Source organism: Grammomys surdaster, unplaced genomic scaffold (genome assembly GCF_004785775.1).
Source record: "Grammomys surdaster isolate TR1022 unplaced genomic scaffold, NIH_TR_1.0 126271, whole genome shotgun sequence".
Classification (NCBI taxonomy): Eukaryota; Metazoa; Chordata; class Mammalia; order Rodentia; family Muridae; genus Grammomys; species Grammomys surdaster.
In genome coordinates, this window is record NW_021621071.1 from 4337752 (window position 1) to 4363661 (window position 25910).

Genomic DNA, 25910 nt, shown 5'->3' on the forward strand with positions numbered 1-25910 from the left:
TTGAGCTCTTCCTATAGCACATATGTGGTGAAGTAATGTAGTAATAAGATATGTGTAATGAGTACAGGGAAGAAATTAGGAAGTAAACTAAAGTGGCGATAACATCAATAAATATCACAAAACGTTAACAAAAATTGTAAAGCTAAATATATCTGAATATTTAACTACACTAAATGTTAACGGACTAAATACCAACTAAAAAGCAGACACCATCAGAATAAAAAGATGTAAAGTATAAGTTATTGGCAAAAAGAGGAATTTGTTGTATAAACAGTGAAATATTCAAAGTAAATATAATTCAGTGAGGTGTCATGCAAAGGTTAAAAATAACAAGACTGTAGTGACTATATTAATGCAGAGCAAAACAGACTTTATAATTGAATATAATATCAGGAATAGAGAGGTATAACTTTTATTATTATTATGAGAAATACAGGTCGATCAATGGAATAGAATTGAAGAGCCAGAAATAAACTCACACGCTTAGGGACAATTGATCTTTGACAAAGAAGCCAAAAATATACTGTGGAAAAAAAATAAAGCATCTTCACTAACTGGTGTTGGTCTAACTGGCTGTCTGTATGTAGAGAAATGAAAATAGATCCATATTTGTCACCTTACACAAAGCTCAAGTCCAAGTGGATTTGTTTGAGAAATTTTTACCTTAAAATTATTTAGCTTTCATATTATGGTTTCTGATTTTATATGGTGTGTGTGTGTGTGTGTGCGTGCGTGCGTGTTTGTGTGTGTACATGTTTTTCTTGTCCTTCTTTTCTTTTTTAAATCATTAGAATTATCATGTTGCCTGTTCGTTTCCTAGAGAGAGAGAAGGTGTGGAGTTCGATGGGATGGGAGATAGAAAGGACAGGGAAAAAACAAGAGAGGAAAAATCATAATCAGAATATATTTTATTAAAAAAATTATTCTCAAAAAATATAACAAAGCAAACTGAACAACTTACCAAAAAAAGCCCTAGGTAGAAAAATAAAATATAAATAACTATGTGTATATGGCCAAAATGAAGTTCTTCCCTCCAATCTTTGCCATGTAGCACTTTGTAGTATTGAAGGGGCTCACTGCTAAAGCTTTCAAATACATAGGGAAGGTAAGGCACCAGTACTACAGTAAATCATTTATAAACTCAAGGCAGCATTTGATCGTAAGAAGCTCCATTTTAAACTCAACAAAAAGTTTAAAAACTGTGAAATTAAAAAATAAACAGTATTTCTAAAGAATCTATTTGGAAAACTCTATGAAATATTAATAAATCAAATTCAATAGTACTTATTGCTCTATTTATTTTATCTTATTTTATATATTTTTAAGTTTTACTTTGTAGCTTACCACTCTACTGACTCTCCTAAACTCTGGGACTACAACCATGTGTCCCAGCCTCCTATGTTTAATGTGTCACTCTAACAGGAATGCAAGCTTGGTTTAATACCCAAAGATCAGTAAATAAAATTTAACATGTGTAAAATGTCATATCACTATTTTAAGAGATACGTGAAAATAATTTGATAATTCTCAGCATCTATTTGTGGTTATAATCTTTCAACAAATAGAAAATAGAAAGGAATTTTCCTAATATGGTAACGAGTGTCCAAATAAACTTAATGTCATTCGCAATAATTGCAAGCTCAGTATTTTCGACTTGGGATCTCAGATACAGTTAAATGTCCATAATTCCTACTTGAAGAATTTTTCCTTAGAGTGCCTATTCAGTTCAATAGGGAAGAAAAGGAAATAAAATACCTATTGTTAGGAAGATATAAATAAAATTATTTGTTTTAGATGATATTAAGATGTTAAGCGAACACACTAAAGATTATTTTTTTAAAAAAAAGAGGCTATGAATTTTGGATACTGCAAAAACTCATGAATTTCTATGTAACAGATGGGAGCCTACATTATTCTAACTGGACATCAAACTTTCAAGTCTACAGATAATAAGACTCCTACTGTAACCACTTATGTCTACCTCTGCTGTGTCAATGTCTTCAAAACCAATATAAAAATTGACATTCATAGATATCTTCCCCAAATCACTTTATAAAATATGATAGACCTTATATATAATCCCGGATATATTTTGCCAAAAGTTACTTATTAGGTATTTAATTAAGAGTAAAATCTGAGCCAATGTATAAATATTTCTAATCCCAGAATTCTGGAGATACAAACAGAATGAACATGAGTTCAGGACCAGTCTAGACTACACTGTGTGGATACTTAAGAAATAAAGCAAAGCAGAACAAAAGTAGGGTCAGGGATAACATCTCAATGACCATATACTCCCCTAGCATATGCAAAGTCTTGGTTTTCATTCCTAGCACCATATAATTAATTTCAATAACATCACATATATAAGAAGTTATCTGATTGTTAAAACTACAAAAGTGGAAGAGTCTGGAAAGACCTTACATTAAAGTTCTAAGAATAGTAAAAAGGAAACATAAGTGAAAACACTTAAGCAAGCAATGTGATGTGCCCCGGGCACGGACGTTAGTAAAATGACAATATTTTTCCAAATTGATTTACAGTCTCAAAGCAATCTCAACCAAAATCCTAAAAGACTTTAAGATACTGTGGTATTGGCATAATGATAGATGCATTCAACACAGCAGTTTATAGAGTCAAAAATAGATTCACAATTTATATGATCCATTGATTTTTACAAAGTTGCTGTGGAAAGTCAATGGAAAAAGAAAGTTTTCTTTCTGGAAATTACATGAAGAGAATCTACATGAAAAAGAAATTACCTTTACTTTTGCCCTATTGAAAATAAAAAATTAACTAAATAAGCTTCATAATCTTGCACAAGAACATCAAAGTTTCTGAGGAAAAGTAGAAGAGAAACTGGGTTTGGTATAGATAACTTCAGTTGGGCATAACAAGCAGGAACCATAAAGGAAAAATGGAAGCGTGACATCATCAACATTAAACAAGTTCAATATTGGAAAAGAAGAAAATAAAAAATGCAAGCTTTCAAACTAGGAGAAAAGTTTTCAAAGAATATGTTTCACAAATGGGCATGTATCAGGGAGTTTAAAGGAATTTCATGCTTCAAAAGTATAATATAAATTATAAATGTTGACAAAGATTAAAGTAAATCACTTTTCTCCACAAAAAAGATAAATATCAAATTTTGTATATTAAGAAAGTATAAATTTTGTATATTAATATCATTGATCATCAAAGAATGGTAATCAAATCAGTCATAGTAGGATGTATTTGATATACAATGAAATAATAACTATTGGAAAAAATGGACAATACCAAGTGTTGGCAAGGGCAGAAGACAATCAGAATTGTTGAGCTTGATCTCTGGAATGCAAAATGGTTTAACCATTTATAAAACATTATGGTCACATTTATCACATAATTCAGGCAATTATTTAGGTAGCTACTGAAAGAAAACTTATATTCATATCAAACACATATGCAAATCTTCATATAATCATTGTTTGTTATATTACAAAATGGAAGCAAACTAATGTCTACCAAATAGTGAAAACATAATAAGCCATAATATATTAAAGAGGTAAGAAAAGTAATCCATCAAATGAATGACCTATTCATAAAGTAGCAATTTGGATATTTTCCCAAATATGGTAGTACATAGAAGTCAAACATAAATCTATTTATTATAAGGGCAATGAAGTTTTTCATCAAAATCTTGGGGAAAAAAGGCAAAAAAAAAAAAGTAACAGCAATTGAATGTAATTGTTGCCTAAGGTTAGAAGGATGAAAGAACATTGAAATTACTAGTAAAAAAAATTAGAGTAAAGAAAGTATATTTTATCTGTGGAGACAATTATGCATACATCTATTAACCAATGTACTTATATACAAATAGGTATAAATCTATTGATTTTATTGTATACAACTTATTTTAAATTTTAATTTACTGTTATATTATGCTTATGATTGTTTTGCTTGCCTGTTTGTATGTGCATCTTTTGTACACCTCATACCTATGAAGGTCTGAAGCAAACATCAGATCCTTGGAACTGGAGTATGATTATGCTCTGAGAATCAAACCTAGGTCATCTGAAAGAACAAATGCCCTTGACCATTAGGTCGTCTTTCTAGCCAGTTAAAAAGCTGTTAAAAGGTAACAACAATTACAAGAATGAAAAGCTATGAACATGAGCAAGAACAATCAGAGAACATGTGAAGGATTTGAGGAAGAAAATAAAAAGAGGAGAAATTTTGTAATTATATTATAATTATTATCTTAAAGATAATATCAAAAGAGTTGGCATTTCAATTTAATGATCCCTGGGTTTCAATACAGCATTATCATTTCCTTATATGTTGCTCAGAAAAGCCCTACAGAGACTCTCAAAGCAACACACGCTTTTGTCTCCTCTTTGGCCAACACACCTAGATGATAAGATTTAATTTTGAAGCAACACACATCTTGGTTGCACAAGACAGAGCAACCTGGAACCGAGTTGGAAGCTCCATCCTTGATGATTTAGAGAAACTTCTATTTTCAGGGAATGGTGGTGAATCCAGAGAGTCATGGTTGCTGGGAGTGACAGCTGAGTGTTCCCCCTATACAGGACACTTATACTATCCTGGCTAAGAGTCAATATATGTGTTAGAAGACAGAATAGAAAAAAAATAATGTAAGAAACAGAAGATAGTAAACAGGGCAGGAAAATCTATTTTCTGGACATGACATAAGTCATAGCAAATGTGATCTCACATCAGGAAAGGTGCCTTCTGCTATTACAAGGCAAAGCCTGTGATTAGTACATCATGGATAGAGGAAGAGCTCATGGTGCCCAACCCTTCCCTAATAAGCTAAGAGTGCATTCTGAAAAGGCTGCCCCTGTTTCTATGGGTGCTTCCTCAGAGTTCCCTAACCATTGCCAGATCTACCTGTGATAAAAAGGAGTGTGTTCTTGTCAGATTTCTGTTGAATAATTTCTCACTCCACATGAGAGCATCGTTTGTCTTAATAGTGTTTGAAACTTTTCCTGGTCGCATCCCTTTTATTTACCATAATCAGCTGCTGTCTACACCCCTCAGTCATTCCATCAGAGCTAATGTAATTATCCTGTTTTCCCTAAACCATGCTGAACATCCTGCCTTAGGACCTTTGCACACATCAATTCTCCCTCTATCTGAAATATTCCATTCAGATAGCCTCTTAGTCTTCTTTTGGGATTGCTTATGAAACACCCTCTTAAAAATGAAGAATTTCTTCCTCATATGTTCTTTTTTTGCGCTCTGCTTTTCCTCTTCAAATATCATCATTTCTCCTGTACTTATTTGCTCAATAAATATACTTTACCACTATCCCATCTAAGCTGGGTATTGACTATTTTAACTTACTGTTACTTGTTCTAGTGCGTACACCAGTGTACACAGTAGGTGCCTATTTGATATTTTCTGAGTGAATGTCATCTTTAATACATCATTTGGTCTATTTCTGTTCTCTATATATTTATATTTGAATGCCTATGTGTTTCAATAGCTGTACAAAGCTGTCATATATCAGTAAGATGTTGCTTACTTATTTTGTATGACAGGATTTGCCATTTATGAATTATTCTTACTAATGAGCACCAAGATTAAAATAAAAGCCCTCAAACCATTAAAGCCACCATGAAGTACTCCTCATGCATCTCACTGATGCTCTGGTCCCCATTTGATAATGTGCACTCAAAACACTTATCTGCATAGGATAAGGATAGGACCATTTGTTTTACTATCATGTACTTACTTTATAAACAGATTCATTCACCTACAGTGAAAAAATGGTTGTCACGTGATGATAGCAGTTACAAACCAAGTAAATACATATTGAGGGATTGTCTCACTTGCCTCTATGCTTGGTTAAAGTCTTAAGAAATGAAGCAAACAGAAAAGGAATACGTATTTCTCTCTAACTCACTTTCAACATCACATACTGTTGAAGTTAGTGAATATTGGAGAATGCTTATAGCACTTGAATTTTATATTGTTACATTTGATTTATATAGTTCAAGGGTATAATTCTCAGTATCTACCTTACAGTAAGAAAAATGGATTTATTTCTATAAAATATCGTTATGATCTTTCAGCTTTTCAAAGTGACAAAATAATCTTTTGGGGTCAAATATGTCATTTCACCTTAACATTAAATGTATATGCTAGCTCTATGAACCACACATTCTTACCATAGGACACATGCATGCGTCACCTGTCCATCATCTAGTGATATCATCTCCCTGTCGTCTATGTTCTGATTCCAAAGGGCCCAGAACAAATTCCTAGATTCTAGCTCAGCTGCTCTTAGAGTTTTAAGTTTTATTAAATGGTTTGTCCTAGTCTTACTAATAGGTCTTATTAATCTGATGTTTTCTTACATCCAAACCTTATGAGGGCCACTTCACTGGTACTTTACCTCACATATAAGGGCTTCTGAAATATTTCACACAGAAGAGCTCAAATTGCAGGCAATTAAAGAAGAGCATCATGGGTTTCAAAACATCTCCCAGGGATTCAAGATTCAGCCCATAAGCAAAGGTTTGTACTTTTTTCCACAAAAAGACTTGTACAGTTTTCACAAATCTGTGGGACTATTTTTTCTTTTTCATTCTATTTCAGTTATCACCTTATATTATTTTCTTAAAAATTATGAAAAATGTTTGTTTTTCATCATTTTTATTATGGATGCATTTCTACATTATGCTACAAAACCCAGTGGATGGTAATTTGATCTTATGTGTTCTGGAGGAATACTATACACAGTGTTTGATGTTATTTGTGGCAGTTTGGCATGCTGCCTAAGGAAGATAATTATACAAAAGGCATCTATAGACATCTGAATATTGTATAAAACACAATTCAAATCAGTAAATGGTCACCCTAATTTAAATAACATGTTAATAACATTTGAAAGTTTGATAGATATATGAAGGCATTTCAAGATAAAGCACGAACTAAGGCAACCTCTGACCATTAAGTTGGCACTACAGGACTACTATGGGCAGAAAAGTAACAAGAAAGGATCTTAATCATGAGAGCACATCAAAGAATAAAATTCATGGAAAATACAAATAAACAGGCATCCATCAAGTCCAATACTGTAAGCTACTGAATCTCTAAGGCTCATAGAGAAAAAGAAAAGAGCCAACAATAATCCAACCAAGCAGAAAAAAAAAAAGAACCAACCAACCTGTAGGAATTTGCAAACCCTTCTAAAAACAGTCTTCAATGCAAATAGGGCCTCAGTGAATGATTTAAAAGGTATAGACTATTTGACTGGGTTAAAAGCTTAGATCTGTTGTCGCTAGAAAACACATTTTTCTGGAAAAGACTGAATAAAAAGAAATTCGAGTCAATATGCCAAGCATATAGAAGCTACAACAACTTATTGTAGGCATTTGTGGTGATTTGTATATGCTTAGCTCATGGGGTGTGGCACTATTGGGGTGGCCTTTTTAGAATAGATGTGGATTGTTGGAGGAAGTGTGTCCCTGTGCAGTTGGGCCTCGAGGGCTCTTAGTGATCAATTTCTGCCCAATATGGAAAAGACTTTCCTCTTGACTGCTTACTGAGAGAGTATCTCCTGGTTGCCTTCTAATCAAAATAGAGAACTCTCAACTCCTCCAGCACTGTGTCTGCCTGCACAATGCCATGTTTCCCACCATAATGATAATGGACTGAACCTCTGAAACTGTAAGTCCACCCCAATAAAATGTTTTCCTCTATAAAATAGTTGCCCTGGTCATGGTGTGTCTTCATGGCAATAAAACCCTAAGGCAGTATTTTGCCATATAAAAAAGTAGACCAAACAAAATTATTGAAAGTAAAGAAGATCATTACCTCTTAATAAAGGGAACAGGTGATCAAGAAAATATAACAATTATAAATACATATGCAATACATATATCACTCTCTAGAACTCTTCTAGCCTATGGACCTTTTAAAATTTACTGGTTTCTGCAATTACTCCATGTTATATACTCATATACAAAGATTCAGAGGTAGGACACACAACTAAGAGAGAACATATGACATGTCTCTCTGTCTCTCTGGTTTACCTACCCTGGTATAATATTTTCTATTTCCATTCATTTACGTTCAAATGTTGTGATTTCAGGATGCATGTATCCATATAGGAAATATGTACAACGTTTTCATTATTCATTCACCAAATTAGAAAATTTGTTCTTTTTTCTATTCCCTAGCTATTGTGAATAGAAAAGCAATAAGCGTGGCTGACTGTGTTGTGCACTGTTAACTAACAGTTGTCAGGCGGGACTCAAGGACTACTTAATGGTAGATAGTTAATATCTGGTACTACAAATAACTAACTCATGGCACTTGCAGTCATAGACTTTTAAAGAAGAGAGAGGGGGGAGGGGAGGAGACAGAGAGATAGATATATAGACAGACAGAAAAATATGATATTAGCTATGTGGGTAGGGAGGTTTACTTGGGAGAGGGAAAATGAAAGATTGAAATATATTGTATGAAAAATATTTTTTAATTTTAAAAATGTAGTAAGGAAGTAAAAACTTACATTACCAGGCCAAATGACAAAAAGAACCTATTTAATTTTTGCATACATGATGTCTACCTAAACATATTCTTTTTTTTTTTTTTTTTTGCTTGGGAGAACAAGATTTTCCTGTTTTTGAGTGGATTTCTATTAAAGTTTGCACTTTATTCTTAATGTACACAGCTTCTATCCTTTTTGGTAGAGGGAGAAACAACTATGCTTCACCTGTTCCATTTCCTCTCTGAGTCAGTGCCAGGATGCTTTAAAGTATTTGGGACAGCCCAGGGAAAAATGTACATGCAGAATAAAATCAACTAATATGTGAAAATCAAGAAAAATTGCTACAAATAAAGATAATGCAAGATTATTCTGGCATGCAGTCTATATCTGAGGGTAGGAGGGCACAGAACAAAAAAATCCTTTCTTTTTTTTAAATAATTTATTTTTTTTCCCAATCGTAATTCATTCACACAGGGTCTATATATTCTTTCTAAGGACTGCTAATTAGTTATGCTAGGCCAGTACATATGTGATCTACTTTAATCCTCACAAAAACTGCTAATCAAACTGTCAGTAATTCATAGAGTGAGAATTCCAATTTTGTCTATCTTGATAGCCAAGGTTCTTGCTAATTAGGGAGAGAAATCGAATTAAAAGACATGGGTGAGTGTTCAAAATATATGACAAAAGAAAAAAAGACAGGGAGCAGCGAATTTCTAGAATGCATAGACTAATAAATGTGTGTTTTTAATATGCGAAATAGAATACTATATTCCTAAACAATTAAACAATTACAAGCTACAATTAAGACATTGAAGCCTAATATGCATACTGACTATTTCCAGGTTTGTCCAGATGACTGTAGCAGACACTGCAGAGCACATATTTCCTAAGTAAGTGTTCTATAACAGTTCTCTCTAAGATTAAAGCATTCCATCAAGCAGTAAAGTACCTTAAGCAGGAAGATAAACAACTCAAAATAGTTCCAGGATGTCCCTGAAACTGACCAGATTCACTAGGTTCCTCCCTACCAGAGTAAAGTGTTTATTTATTTCTGTGTGTGTGTGTGTACGTGTGTGTGCACTACATATTCTCAGGAAAAGTTTGTCACACAACTGGAGGTGATATACAAGACTACTATGAACACCACAAAGAGTTCCTGAAATGTGAACTCTATTTCACTCACTGATTATTGGACATTAGCCCAGAACCTTGAAATGCCCAAGATGCAACTCACAGGCCACATGAAGCTCATGAAGAAGGAAGACCAAGTGGGGGTGATTCGGTCCTTCTTAGAAGGAGCAACAAAATACTCAAGGGAGAAAATATGGAGACAAAGTGAGGGACAGAAACTGAAGGAGGGGCCGTCTCAAGACCATTCCACCTGAGTATCCATCCCTTGTGCAGTCACCAAAGGTAGATGCTGATGTGGAAGTCAGGAAAAGCATGCTGATAAAAGCCTGATATGGATGTCTCTTCAGAGGTCTTCAAGAGTCTGACATATTCAGAGGCAGATGCTCACAACTAGCCATTGAACTGATAATGGGGTTCCCAATGGAGGAGTTAGAGTGAAGGCCATTGGAGCTGAAAGGGTTTGTGGCCCCATGAGGAGAGCAACAATAGCAACCAACCACAGCTCCCAGGGTCTAAACCACCAGCCTGGGAGCACTTAGGGAGGGATCCAGGGCTTCAGCTGAATAAGTAAGAGTGGAGGGCCCTGCTGGGCATAGGTAGAAGAAGAGATCCTTGACTTCGTGAAGGCTGAACGCCCCAGGGGGTGGAAATTTTGAGGGTGGGGAGGTGGGAGTGGGGGGATAAGCAGGGGTTACATCCGCAGAGAAGAAGGAGGAGGGGTGAGAGGGTAGGGGGTTCCTGGGTGTGTGGGGGATGGGGTAAGGGGACAACATATGAAATGTAAATAAAACATCCAATAAAAAAAATAGAAAAAAATTTAAACTATTATTTCAGTGGTTGATAACAACTGACTTCCTGGATTGTTTGTCACATGGTAATAATCATATGTACTTATTTTGTAATCTAACAATTATATTCTTATTTGTTATATAGTCTACTAGAAATATATTGACTGCCCATGGAGTCTGGTATTCCATGGGTACTCTGGTACTCTGAAGGATCAGTTTACAGTCTGGCCTTTTAAAAAAGAAATAAAAAAAAATTAAGCTCAAATACTTCATATGATAATCTTAATTTCTTTTTTTTTCAAATGGGACTGAGTGGAATAAGCATAGATTATTTGGTACACTAATCCAATTTTAATAACCAAACAATCATGATCGCTGGCAAATCTGCAAAGCAAGGTGACAGTCATTTATTTCAAGGGTGGGTTAATTTCTGAAGATATACATAACTTAATATGTGAGTTCACAGTAATAAAAGCAGTGCAATGAGAGGTGTGATGCAAGATGAAATTGGAGATCACAATGAGCTCATGCTCTATGCCTTTATAGCACTGCCAAGGAAGCCAACTCAGCTGAACAGTTGTCTCTAGGTGGATAACAAAAGACACCAAGGTTTGCCATTAATGTGTCCCTACTAAGCCATGAATACCAGTGCAATCAGAGAAAATAATATGATTGTATTATAATCTTGAAACACTAATAAAAAAAACCTAATTAAAAATTCCCATCTCAAGAAGCTTGGCTAGACAATAACTGATCTATCTTTCCTATTAAAATTCATCTCTAAGATATCATCTTATGAATCTATTCAAGTAAGTGTAATATAAATGATCATTTGGGACAGATATACCTAAATAAATCACATAATAAAAGATATATATTTCAAATTCTTGAGAACTTCCAAAAGATTCTGTGAAACCTTTGAACTACCAGGTGTAGGTTTCAAACACTTAGAGAATCAGTGAGGTTGGGAGGTTGTGTCATGTAAATCCAGGAGTACAACTACAAAAGGAATAACTAGAGAAAGCCTGTGATATAAAATTATAATAACTTTTAATTCATGAGCTACTGAAGAACACAAATACACAGACTTACTCAAATATAATTCAAATACAGTTTGGAAACCCAGACTACTGATTATCACAAAAGTATGCTTAAATGAAAAATAACGTGACCTACCAGATATCTACCCAGTTATTTTTAACTTATGAGAACAAGCTGTTTGCTATGAAAATGAATCAAATCTAGAAGTGATGCTAAAACCCCTCTCTTCTGCTTTCTACTCAACACTTGTTGTGAGAAAGATGCCATCCTCAAGAGCCACATGGCCACCAACCCTTTGTACCTCTGAAGATGGCTCTGTCTCAGAAGTGCCAGGTACAATACCTCTCATAAATCCTTATCCCAAGGACAACACCTGTGTCTCCACCCTCAACAAGTTTCAACATACAGCTTAAAGGAATATGTTAACCTGTTCTCTAACCTTGAGCTAACCAGTATTTGCCTGGAGGAACAGAACAGATTTAGTGGAAATTCCAGAAATGCAGACTAAGTTTTTACTGGGTTATAATAGAAAGAAAGTGGAAGATTACCAGCTTGTAACAAAAAAATGTCCTGAAAAAATGCTTTCAGACTATTTTTAACATTTATCTGTGGTGAAGTGTTGCAAAAACTAAGACTCATTTAGAGACCCTTTGGATATAGATTTTTAAATAATTGCATGCAGAAAAGTCTGAAACAAGCAGACTTCAAGGCAACTCTCTCCTGTGTCTCAAGATGTGCATTTGCAGCTGCAGAGGACAGGTAGATAATCAGAGTCCCCAGCTTGGGGATGTGAAAGATATGATCTTTTGGGGATGGCCATGAAACTCAGAAAAAGAAAAGATTTGCTTGAACTCACTGATCAAATATAGAAAAGTCTCCACTGGGAAGAAGGCTGGGGGAATACTGGTAAAGTAATTTTAGTGACTTTTATTCAGTGAAGAGGATTGGAAGCCTAGAGTCAACAATAAACCTTGTTTTTCAATCAACAGTTTTTGTCACTGATTGATAGGATTTTTTATAAATTTTTAATTCTTTTGCACATACAACCCAGTGTGCTTACTGGAAAGTTACTAACAGTATAATCTTACATGAATACTTCCCTCAAAAGAGTCTACTGAAAGAGCTAGGGAACCACCTTTCTCTCAGTGGCCAGTAAATACAATAAACTGCATGTAGCCTGTCATTATTAATAACCCTAGATAGCTGTCTTCTTTCACACTTTTCCCTTCCTATCCTGGGGAGGCAGAGGCAAGTAGATACCTGTGAGTTCGTGGTCACCCTTATCTATACAGTGAGTTCCAGGACAGCCAGAGCTGTTACACGAAGTAATTCTATCTCTAAATAAATAAGTAAGCAAATAAATAAATAAATAATAACCCTAACTATCAGATTCTAAGCATAGTTGTGAAAAGTGTTTATACCAGAAACAAACTCGTGTGATCTGAATTTACGAAGCAGTGGGTAACAGAGGGATTGAGAGGGATCCAGGATCCTTGACCAGGCTGTCAAAATCCCTGGGCAACTGAGGAGGGTTTCCTGTCATCAACAAAGCTGAGTTGGAAGGTCATAACTAATGTCCAGCCAGACTGGGTATTTCCAGCAAAGGTTTCTAAGCCTGTCCTTTTCCCACTCCATTAAGAAAGGTCAGCACACCATATGTAAACACGTATCTATGAAAGTAGGAAAAGCCGTTACATCCTGTCGGTTCCCAGAGCAGTTTCTTCGAGATCACGCTATTTACTGCATTAAATGAAGAAATGATCAACGCCTGTGTTACAAAAGAAACTTTAAACAGAAAACAAGGGAGTTAGGCAGAAGATGGAAAAGAGCCGACAAAAACCACTTTGCAAGATACTCTATTAAGAAAAGAAATGAAACTGGGATGTTTAGATAGAGAAATTGTGTAAATTTTCTGCAGTATACGCCTTTAATTAAAAAGAAAGAAGACAGTGTTGACAAAATCTGTGATACCGGAGGCATAGAGCTTCACCTAGGGAACAGAACTAAGACTGGTAAAGAATACACCACCTGTGGAAAGCTTACATAATAAAATAAATCTCTATCTAATCACTTATAAAAGATAATAGTGAAGATGTAACCAAAATCAAACCGATTCATGACCATGATCATTTTTATGAAGAGAGAGATATTTCAAATGAAAAAAAATATTTTAAGTAAATGATGATGAAATACTTATTTATAAATTAAGTAATTTTAAAGAAAAAAATAAAGTTCCCTTTCATCCAACACATGCAAACTGATTAAGGAAAAAGTAAATAGGAAGATACTGGAAAAACAAAATATAATGTATAGAAAATCAGAATATTTTACGTTATGTATAACTGAAAGGCCCTTTAATGATAAAATACCATAAAGTGCAAAACCTTAGGGCAATGGTGGAAAAAATTTTGCAAACAGATGCTACTAACAGGAATAATACTCAAACTTATACAAAGCACACAAGCAAAAATACTTTTGCTTGATTCTTAATGTTTGCAATTCCTTTCTTCTACTAAGTAATAATTCACAGAAAGGAAGATACAGATATTAGATGTGTAAGAAACAAAAGGCACAACATTTCAAACTGTGAGTTAATAATTTCTAAATAAGTTTGAACAAGCAGTTTGTCAATTTTTAAATTATTACACATTTGCTGTAATGGGGAGTTTGAGGACATTGAACTTTACATTGGGTTAAGAGTGGAATTTGACTGAAAAAGACTTTGTGATGTATTTTTTGCCTTTTTTCCCAAATATATGCTTTTCTAGACTCAAATTCCATGTCTAAGAATCAACTCCAGATAAGCACAACAGAAAATTAGTCCAGGGTTCTCACCAGAGGCTGCATCATAAGGATTCAGAAATTATAGAACACTCCTAGAATTTATTTTTATAAATGACTCATGGGATAGGATAAATCTTCCTTCATGGTTTTAAAATTTAACAGCATAAAGGTTTAGAAAGGGAAAATGTCTGATATAATATATACCAAATATTCCAAATTTTACCTCAGGGGATGATAAAGCAACAGTAGATGGTAGATGAGGTGTGATTAAGTCTCAACACTTTTTTCCTTGTGGTTCAAATTTATTTACATTAGAATGTGCAAGTGTATGTCTTTTGCATTGTTTTTTGTTGTTCTTATTTTGAGAGACAGGATTACTCTGTATCTCAGGTTGGCCTGGAACTCACTGTGTATTTCAAGCAAACCTCAAACTCATTGTAATCCTCCTGCTTCAACCTCTCAAATTCTGGGATTGCAAAAATGTACCACAACACTGGCTATATTTTATATAGCTAAAAATCATCAAAGTTTAAAATAGATTTCACAAAAATCGTGACATGAATGCTTCTGGCTTAGTAAATTTATGATTATACAAATATAAACATAATTCTGTACCAGACATTAAATTCCTCAACAATAACCACAAACATGACACTGAATACTCTCCTTTGTATCTTGCAAGAGCAACGAGAAATCAGGAAAAGTACACCATGAAACAACAGTACATCCTTAGCATCCATGGAAACACAGACAATCCTATATTGAAGGCCAGAGATTAAATATTTCTATTGTTCATTTTACAGTTTGAATGAACAATAATTCAAATAGATAAGGAAGATTTGACAGGGAGAGATTCCATAAAGTGCATAAATTCACCTGGATTGGAATTCATGATCTCTGTTGTATCATTGCTGGGTTACTAAACAATTCAATCCCTGCACACACACACACACACACACACACACACCATTTAGAATCTGCACAAACATAGCTAAGTGACTTAATCCCTCTTAACCCCCAAGTCTCTGCTATCAAACATCCATGACAAGCACGAGCACGGAATTCATTTACTAAAGAGGTCATTAGCCAAAGCCTCAGCTTTGTCCATGACCTGCTTGTGTTTGTTGAATATCTGCTCTGCTACTACTTGTTATTTTCAAAGAGGCCAAGGATTACCTGATTTATCACTGTTTGAAGGAAGTTTATATAAACAGAATTTTAAGATATAAAATATTTATTTGAATACTTAAATAGAAGTAACACTTAGGTCCAAGTATAGAGAGCACATTTGCAGGAATAAATCTTATTCTCTATTTATTTTCGTTCTATTACTGAAATATTTCATGAACTACCGATTGAAAATATAAATTCTATGATATTTTAGGGATGTTTCATCTTTTACATAAATAAGAACGATTGTGTATTTCCAAGTTTTAAAGTCTTTAGAAATATACTTTCCTGGTCATTATTCCATATGCAACTGTCTGTATAATATTTGTATTTTATTAGGTAATAGGTAACTAAGAATTTAGAGCTCACTTAATGCTCTTCACAGGTTATTTATAAGTAGGATGTCAGTTTATATAAAACATGGACATCCGTAGATTCAGGTGTATGTATGTGTGGGGGGGAGGGATGTCCTAGAGCAACTCTACCATTAAAAGGAATGATATCTATATTTTATGCTAATTGGGAAGATATCTACGTCTATTGCATATTTGATAATAGATTACTAGTACAAAAGTTTTGTTGTTGTTGTTGTTGTTGTTGTTGTTGTTGCTGCTGCTCCTAACACTCTACTCTTTGCGTTCAAGGTTTCTCTCTTTCTGATTCTATCTCAGTTACGTATCACACCTATCATAATCAAACTCTGTTGATGATTTAGTGACCATTCTAAGCTTCATTGTAAAATAATTTTTATACCTTATGTTTTTTTTTTCCGGTCTTCATTATTTTCTACCAAACCACAGCTGAATCTTACATTTACCTTCACATATCACAGTCTCTACAGACCTTTGTCCAACTCTACTGCTTCTAAGTTTTTCCATAATAAGATGGTGTCACATCATGGAAGGGCCCTCACTTTTGATCAATTAATGGCTTGGTTTAATTAATATGCTATTATTATTATTTATTGGTGTTTGTGATCTGAGGCATATGTATGAGCACAGCTGACCATGTACCATGGCACTCATGTGTTGGGGTCATAGGACAACTCTGTGATTCAATTTTCTTCCTCCACTGTAGATACATCTGTGGATGTTCTCAGTGAGTAAGAGAGTACTATCTGCTGCATGATGTCCCACCTCATGGTGTACCAAATTAGTGATGTCCCTGTGGTGCTTTGTAATAATAATGAAGGGGAAAGTCAGAGTATGTTGCTTTTTTGTCCTTTATGTCAATAGAACAGTACCTCGAATTTGTCCTGTGAACTCCCTTTTGCACATTGTTTATTTACACCTCCCCCCACACACACATACACAGCAACAACAATCTCTTAAGTTGCTTGATAATTCAGTCTTGCTTCAGTAAAAATAATTATCAAGTGCCCTGCATGTAAGGTCATCATTTGATGAGTTGAAATCTACAGGGAAAGGAGTATTTTTAACATATGTAAGGAATTGAGATTTGATTGGGCACATAAACCTGAAAGGCAGTTCCAAATCTCAGAAATGACCTGATCCCTATTGCTAACCTAAGCCTTGTGTTCACATATGCACAAACATAAATAACAAATAAATAAACAAATCATACATTAGGAAAAAATTAGCAAACTATGATAAAGTACAGAACAATCTCAGTGGAGCATGCCTTTAATCCGAGCACTCAGGAAGCAGAGACAGGTGAATCTCTGTGAGCACTGGACAGCCTGGTCAACATATCAAGTTCGAGGATAGCCAGGACTACACAAAGAAACCCTGTCTTGAACAACCAAAAATAATTATAAGTCTAATTACAAAAGTCATTTAATAATTAATGCAATTGAATCTTTTAGAACATGATTGATATACTGTGGAATATTTTTTTCTGTCTCTAAGCATAAACTTTTCACAAATAAATAATATTCAAATACAGGTTTGAAGTTAAAAATTACTCTGGTATTGTGAGGAATAATATTGCTAACACTTGAAGGTATTTTCTATCAATAGTTATGTGTGACAACAATGGTCATTGTGTAGGGTTCATTATTGAAGAGATCAAAAGAATCTCCAGAGTTTTTAACTAAACTTGCAGTGAAACTGATGAAGCTTCTGCTGGCTTGGAAATATCCTATGGCTATTATTGACTTAGAGTTTGGGGCACTGAATATAATTCAGATACAAACAAAAATATCATAAGAAAGGGATCTACACATAAGTATGAATATATAATACAGAATTTAAATTAATGTGAAAAATCTTACAGGTATGGATTTGATTGTGGAGATCTCAAGCAAAACATACCTGGCCAGGCTGAAGGCATCATCAATCAAGGCTGCACGGTTACTGACAGAAAGTACCTGTGAGTCCAGTTAGGAAAAAAGAAAGGATAAGGGTGGTGATTGTGATCATTAAAACGACAGGTGTTCACACTGCAAAACAGTTAATTGATAACCAGATCTAGGATGTACCTCATGGTTCCTGATTAACTGATCGATCAGTAATCTCCAGTTCCTTAGGTCATAGTTGACTCTAAAGTAGCCAGTTTGATTGATGTTCCCAAGGATCCAGCTTCCTTTGTCTAAGTACGTTATTCTGTGATGTTCTGCAAGTAGCATTTGGGAGTACGTAGAGTTTTAATTTTTTTTTAGACTTAAGAAGGAATAAAGTGTTTTAAATACCAGAAACAGCATTACTAAGAATTTGAAGAAAACGTCACCCTAAAATGTAACTGAAACCCATTCTTTAATTAATCCCCTCGTTTAAAATTGAATAGAAAGTGTTCAGTTTGTTACTCATTATTATAACAATTAGTGAGTTTTTCATAATTAACAATTTTGCTTTTTTGATACAACTCTTTATTCTATACACAGTTTCTATACTTGTAATAAATGTCATCTAGAATTATCCCATTATGTTCATGTGGCTTTTAATTAGATTACATGTGTATTTGCAGCTAGAACAAAAGAAGTCTTTAGTCAAATACACTACTGGTTTTACACAGGAAAAAAGTGATAAAAAATAGTGCTTATTTATTTGAAAGTCATTCTTGTATCTGGCTTTTTCTCATGTTTTTCTAGGAGTGCAAATAAATAACAGACCTTGCAAAACCATCAATAATGGTAAAACAAGGGAACCTGATTGGCTCAAGACTTCAACAGCTCCATATAGAATTAGAAACAAAGAGAAGGTATACTTCACAAAGGAAAAATCTGAACTTCTGTCCATGAAGTACTTCAATTAACAAAGGCCGGAAGCATGTTATAACTTCATGCATATTTAATATTTAACTTTTTCAAATGTGGTATAAAGCTACCTTCACTTGAGTACAGTCACCTATCGTGTCTTCGACAAGACAAACATCATTCACAATTGTAATAATTTTTCTGTTGAACTTCAAGACTTATTCATGATGGAATTTGCACAGTAAAGTTGAATTAAAATTTGCATTGACACACAGATACAGTTTGGGGTACAGATGGAAAAGACACTAGAAAACAAAACATACTGGTATGCTTTAATTTCTATGACTCAAAACCATAAATATTTCATCAAGATTTTACAAAAACATTAGAAGAAATGAAACTTGTTTGTAATCCTTTAAGGGAGGAATGTATAAATTTCTCTCAAGTAAAGAGTACACAGTAAAAGGTTGTATGACACAGACTAATTAATCCAATGTATATTTATGGGCTAGAATATTTCAAAAGCCAGGCAACAAAATGTAATTGAAGTCAAATTTATACTTAATTCTATATTTATATTCTAAGTTTGCTGTGGTCACAGGGTCTAGGGAGAAGCTACAGTTGTTTTGTTAAATGACATGTTGTCAAACTGCCTTCCGAATACTCATTCTTATACCCATGAATTTATGAGTCTCGCAACTTTCATCGGAAAGTTTCTTTTTGTAGAAGATATTTTTGACAAGCTAAAGTAACATAATAAAAAGAGGCTTTAAACAATCATGCATGAACTGTGAAAATTAAATCTTAAGTGCTGAAGATAATGCTTTTCCTAAGTAATCCTGATTACCTTCAAATAGTCAAAACTTTAAAAACTATTTCTGATAGTTATTGTGTGATTACATCCGTTCCCCATCCATTTCCTTTCCCAACCTCACTCATATACCCCTCCTTGCTCTCTTTAAGATGTATGGCCTCTTTTACACTAAATGCCATTACATACACACACACACACATTATATTCTTAATTATATTCTTAAATCCACAACCTGCTCAGTCTGTATAATGTCACTTGTATGTATGAACTCATGGCAGATAATTTATTTTCAATTATCTAATTAGTGTGGTCTACCCTAGGCTGCAGTCATGGGCTTCTTCCCATCCACAATAGCGTGTCTATTATTGTCCTTGATCAGATCAGGCATAGGCAGTCATGCCAGTGAGACACTACGCAAAGAACTTCTGTATTCCCAGGAAACACCATCTCACAGCAAACTCCCTATGCTTTGGCTCTTATACTTTTGCAGCCTATCTTCCACAGTGTTTCCTGAGCCTTAGGTGTGGGGAATGTTTTCTAGATGTATGCATTGGGACCGGACATCAGAACTCTTCATCTACTGGTTGTAGTTTTCTGTAAAAGGTATCCATTTAATGAAGAATAGTCAAACTTTGAATGAAGCTAAGTTAAATATGAATTTGAAGTTGATTATGAGCTTGGATATAAGTTATTTATATTGACATTTGAGGTATGCCACTTGTGGTGATTTGAAGATGCTTGAACCAGGGAGTAGCACTATTAAGAAGTGTGGCCTTGATGAAGGAAGTATGTCACTTAGGGTGGGCTGAGTCCTTCGTTCTAGTTGCCTGGAAGCCAGTCTTCTCCTAGTAGCTTTCAGAATGAGATGCAGAACTCGCATCTCCTACAGCACCATGCCTGCCTGAACCCTGTCATGCTTCCTGCCATGATTATAATGGACTGGAACTCAGAACGAGTAAGCCAACCCCAATTAAATGTTGTACTTTGTTAGAGTTGCCTTGGTCATGATGTCTCTTCACAGCATTGGAAAAACTAACTAAGGCAGAAGTTGGTACAAGAGACTAGGGTATTGCTGTGATATGATTGACCAGGCTATTGTTTGGAAAACTGGGGATTTTGAGAGTTTGATTTTGGAAAGCAGTTTAATGCTTTAAGTGGGGCTTGATGGGCTACCTTAGTAGCAATATGGAAGACTTTGTTGCCGAGGTTGATTTGAACTGTGGAAGCCTGGCTCTAGAGGTTTCAGAGGAGAAGAATTTTTGTATGTGGCCAAGAGACTGTTCTTGTGATATTTTGGTGAAGAATGTAGCTGCCTTTTGCTCTTGTCAGAAGAGTCTGCCTGAAACTGAGGTAAAGAGAGTCAAATAAATTGCACCGAAAAAGGAAGTCTCAAAACAACCCATTTTAGACTCTGTGCTGCGCTTTACTCCCATCAAGAGCATTTTGATGTAGCATAACAGGAAAAAAGAGAACAAATATAAAATGTATGGTTTAAAAAGTTAAAAGGTGCCAGGAAATGCAATTGAGCTAAATCCTGTATTCAAGGAGATAAACAGATTAAGGGAATGGTGACTTTGGGGCAAGATCCCACCCAGCTATTCTCATTGGTTTTGCATTTTCTGTTGAACAAGGAGTAGTTTTATCATGTTATGTGTTATTATTACTTGGTTATTGTTTTCATTTGTACTATTAAACTAGAATGAACTACAGTCCAGACATGGATGACACACACTTTTGAACCTCATCTTGAGGGACTGTGTCATGTAAATCTTAGGCCCAGGAATGGTGGCACCTTTTATTCAAGGAGAACAAGGAGACCAGATCTCTGAGTTCAAGGCCATCCTGGTACAGAGAAAGCTCCAAGACGAGAAAAGCTTAGGTCCTGGTATAGCGCTACATGCCTTTAGTCCCAGACCTCAAGAGAGAGAGGCACGCAAATCTCCAAGTTCAAGTTCAGTTTATAAAGCATTTCCAGGACAACCAAGTTTAAGCAGTGAAGGAGTTGGAAAACAGGAAGCTGGTGATGATGTAATAGAAGAAGGAAAGCAAGCTCCAGCCCCAGGAAGCAGCAGAAGTCAGCAGCTTCCACCACATGGCTCTAGCTTTAGAGTCAAGAATAGAACAGACGGCTGGGACAGTTGCTGAGCTAGAGCTAAGAAATTAGCTGTGATTAAGAAGGGACCAGCATCACTGAGGTGAAATCTTCTAGGAAGTGTTTTCTGAGAGCACAAAGAAGCTGTGTTCCAGAGATAGCTTCATGTTGCAGCTGGACTTGGTGATGTGTCAGAATCACCCAGGTGGTACTGGTTTTGAAGACATGAAGAGGTCAAGGAAAGCAGCTGAGGATTAGCATTGTGAGAGGCCATGGAAGGCCACTGGACAAGGAACAGTCTCAGACGAAATTGACTGCTCCGCACTAAAGGGGCCATGCAAAGAAGTTGAGGCTTGACACCATAAAGAGAGCCTTTGAAAGGCTTCTGGTGAAGGCTTGTTGCAACCGAAGAATCCAGAGACTTGGAGATGCCAGTACCATGAGATGATCATCAAAAACAGCAGCAGAAGTGGAGTGGAGTCAACCAGATCCTAGAGTGCTACACAGGTAAGAGCTGTAGAAGTGACTCAAGCTCTTTGGAGAAGATCATGTGTGCATCCCAGACATTGTACCAAGAAGGTATAAATTTACATTCTCTTGGATACCCCAAAATGCTAGAGATATCAGCACTGTGGGATACATGCTGAGAAACACTGCTAAAGGAGTGGAAACAGCCCGAGAGAAAGAAGTTTGTTGTAGTCAACAAAGATGAAAGGAGTCAGAGATCTGAAGAGAGCTCTTATATCATACATGGAGGTGCAGAGTTTGGAGTTTGCCCAGCTGGTCATTTTTTGCCATATTTTCTCACTGTGACATTTTAGAATGGTAATGTATATTCTGTGAGGTTGGCGGTATGTGATCTGCTTCTTGATTTTAGAGGGGATTGCGGTTAAGTGATTGGATAGATCTCAGAAGAGACTTTGGACTTTTAACACTGTTGAGACTTATAAACTATGGGATTTTTGAAGTTGGACTAAATGTATTTTGGATCACGCTATGGCTAGGTATGGTTCCCATAGACTTGACTTATGTGTTTGAACAAGCCTATGGGGACCCGAAAGTGAAATGTGGCATGATTGTCCCAGGGAATGGCACTGTTAGAAGGTATGACCTTGTTGGAGGAAGTATGTCACTATGGAGGTGGGCTTTGGGTCATTCCTTTTAAATTCCTGGAAGCCAGTCTTCTCCTAGCAGCCTTCAGATGAAGATGTAGCTCATCCTGCACCATGCCTGCCTGGACACTGCCATGCTTCCTATCATAATGATAATGGACTGAACCTCAGAAAAAGTAAACCAACCTGAATTAAACGTTTTCCTTTATAAGAGTTGCCTTGTTCACGGTGTCTCTTCACAGCAATGGAAAATCTAAGGCAATGCTTTAGTCTCTCCAGGCCTTTTATTATGAAAGGTGCTGTATTTTCTCAAAAGGCTTTTCTCAATCCAATGAGATGATCATGTGGTTTTTGTTTTCCAGTCTGTTTGTATGGTGGATCACGCTTACCTATTGATGTATATTTAACTCATTATTCCTGCATCTCTGGGATGAAGTCTACTTGATTATGGTGGAGGATGTTTTGGATGTGTCCTTGGATTGAGTTTGCAAATATTTTATTGAGAATTCTTGCATATACGTTCACAAGAGAAATTGATATGTAATTCTCTTTGTTGGCTTTCTATATGTGTTAGATATATTTTGCAGTCTTATAAAAACTGGATAATGATCCTTCTGTTTCTAATTTGTGGAATAATGGAAGAGTATTTAGTACTATTTGCTAAAACTGTTGTAGAATTCTGTACTAAAACCATCTGGTCCTGGGCTCCTTAATATTTTTTTCCTTGAGGACATTTAATCACTGTTTCTATTTCATTAGGATTCATAGGTCTATTTAAACTGTTTATCTCACTTTGATTTGACATTGGTAGGTGGTATGTACTGAGATAACTATCCATTTCCTTTAGATTTCTAATTTACTGGACAATAGATTTTTAAAGTATGTTTTTTATGTTTCTCTGGACTTCCTCGGTATCTGCTGTTATGTCTCATTTTCATCTCTAATTTTATTAATTTAAATATCTTCTGTACACTTTTAATTAACTTGGACAAGGGTTTGTCAATCTTGGTGGATTTCTCAAAGAATCAATTCTTTGTTTCATTAATTATTTGTATTATTTGTTTCTATTTTCTTGATTTTAGTGCCACATTTAATTATTTCTTGCCTTCTAATCCTTTAGGTTGTAATTTCTTTTTTTTGTTCTAGATCTTTCAAGTGTGCTGTTAAGTTACTTGTATGTACATTCTTTTTAATGTAGGCACTCAGTGCTATGAACTTGCCTCTTACAACGTCTTCATTGTGTCTCATAAGTTTTGATGTGTTGATATTAATTTTTATTCCATTTAAGAAAGTTTTTCACTTCTTTCCCAATTTATGTCTTTCTTGACAAATTTTTTATTCAGTATAGAGTTTCTCAGTTAACATGAGTTTGTAGACTTTCTGTTGTTTCCATTATTGTTAATACCAGTTTAATTATTTGTGATCTGATAGTATGTTGGGTGTTAATTTTATTTTCCTATATGTGTTCAGACTTTCTCATTCTACATGTATGTGATCCATGAGCTGCTGAAAAAAAGTATAATCTTTTGTTTGGGATACATATATATATATATATATATATATATATATATATATATATCATATTATATAATATATGACTAATGAGCTTAAATAAGCATTCTAAATTAATAAACTCCACTTATATTTAAATAAATACGTATGATAATCTTACTTTTAAAGCTCATTTATTTTTAAGTGTGTGTGTGTGTGTGTGTGTGTGTGTGTGTAGGTAATGTATATATATTATAGGTTCATGCAGACACCAGAAGACACTGAATCCCATGAAAATGGTCTTATAAGATGCTGTGAGCTACCCAAAACGTGTTCTGAGAACCAAACTTGTGTATTCTGTAAGAGTAGTACATGCCCCTAACTTCTATGACATCTTGCAGAACCCCATATTTAAAGAACTTTTATTAGCTTAACTTAACTTAACTTTAGATTAACTTTTATTAGGCTGTAGGGTCAATCTTAATATATGAACAAAGGACATACATTTTGCAAACATCAAATGATAATATATTTTACATTATCGAATTCATTTTCCAAAGCCGTTTCTTACTGACAAATGGGATAGTGACATTTATAAATCCCATGTAATTTTATTTGTTCTAGTTTTTATTATTCTATTAAAAATATTATAAATTATAGTCAAATGAGTATGTAAATAAAAATGATAATAATCTCTATATCCTATACAATGCCTGACTAAAATAAGACAGGCATCAATTGTTTTAAAGCATTCTGTTACTAAACTTATACCCAACTCCTGAAGATATTACTATTCTTGAATATTTGTATAGGTCTATTACAAATGAGATCTTTGAGAAACAATTCCCAGAAAGATTTTGTAATAGATTTTAAAGTGTCTTTGCAGCACTAGTTAACTACATTCCCAAAATGTTCTGCAAATTAACTAATAGCAGACAGTGAATTTCAAAAAGATCTTTTCTGTCGGCCTAATGAGGTATGGTATTTGATGAGTTCTGTAGTAAAAAAAAAAGTATGGAAGTTACATTTCCAATGTTCCTCATAATTAAAAATTATATTTATGTCCAAAATGGCATAAGACTAATATTATATCAATGTATAGAAGAATTGGTGTTTTAGAACACATTTTAAGTAACTGTGGGAATGACAGTGGAATGATAATTAAGCATTTCTAGGTAAATATCCTACTTGTAAAATATGATATTTAAAAATAAAATAAGTGGAAAAGTCAGCTAAGAGAGCATATGTGATGATATAGGACAAATCATCCCAGAGCTTATGCCATATATTGATCTTTTTCACTGGATTCTTATGAAAATCTAATGAAGCAACAGCTCTTAAAACCCATAGACACTCATATGCAAGTTTCCAAAACACTGTGTTGTGTAGAGAGGTCCTGATGCTAAGGTCTTGTTCCCCAGTTGGTTCTTGATTTGTCAGTAAAGAAGGCCAGGGACATATTGTTAGGTGGGAGTTACAGGTGGGACTTCTATGTCCAAGGAGGAAAAGATAGATTCAGGGAAGAAGAGAGGAGCTTTCTGAGATGCTTTGGAGGAAGGAGAACACAGCATCCATGTGATGTCTCAGGGTGAGCTTGGGCCTGTGGCCCCCTTTATAGGAGGGTGGCCAAGGATAATTGGCAGGGGCTAGGTGGTACTAACCACTGAAGTTTAGGACAAGTGAAGAGACAGAGATCATAAATTGTCAAGGGCATGCTTTTCCAGAAGGGAGATAGTAACATCCAGCATTTGTGCCTAAAAGTAATAAACTGTGTGTGTGTGTGTGTGTGTGTGTGTGTGTGTGTGTGTGTGTGTGTGTGTGTGT

General features: G+C 34.9%; 1 protein-coding gene across 1 annotated transcript in view; it reads right to left on the reverse strand.

Annotated features, from left to right (window-relative positions):
- Trhde (thyrotropin releasing hormone degrading enzyme) overlaps positions 1-25910 on the reverse strand; it is a 371444-nt gene that overhangs the window by 58365 nt on the left and 287169 nt on the right. Inside the window, exons 11-12 of the mRNA XM_028759101.1 lie at positions 17864-17997; positions 17697-17752 (exon numbers count right to left, since the gene is read on the reverse strand). Coding sequence (XP_028614934.1) covers positions 17697-17752; positions 17864-17997 — 190 coding nt within the window. The remainder of the gene's footprint in view (positions 1-17696; positions 17753-17863; positions 17998-25910) is intronic.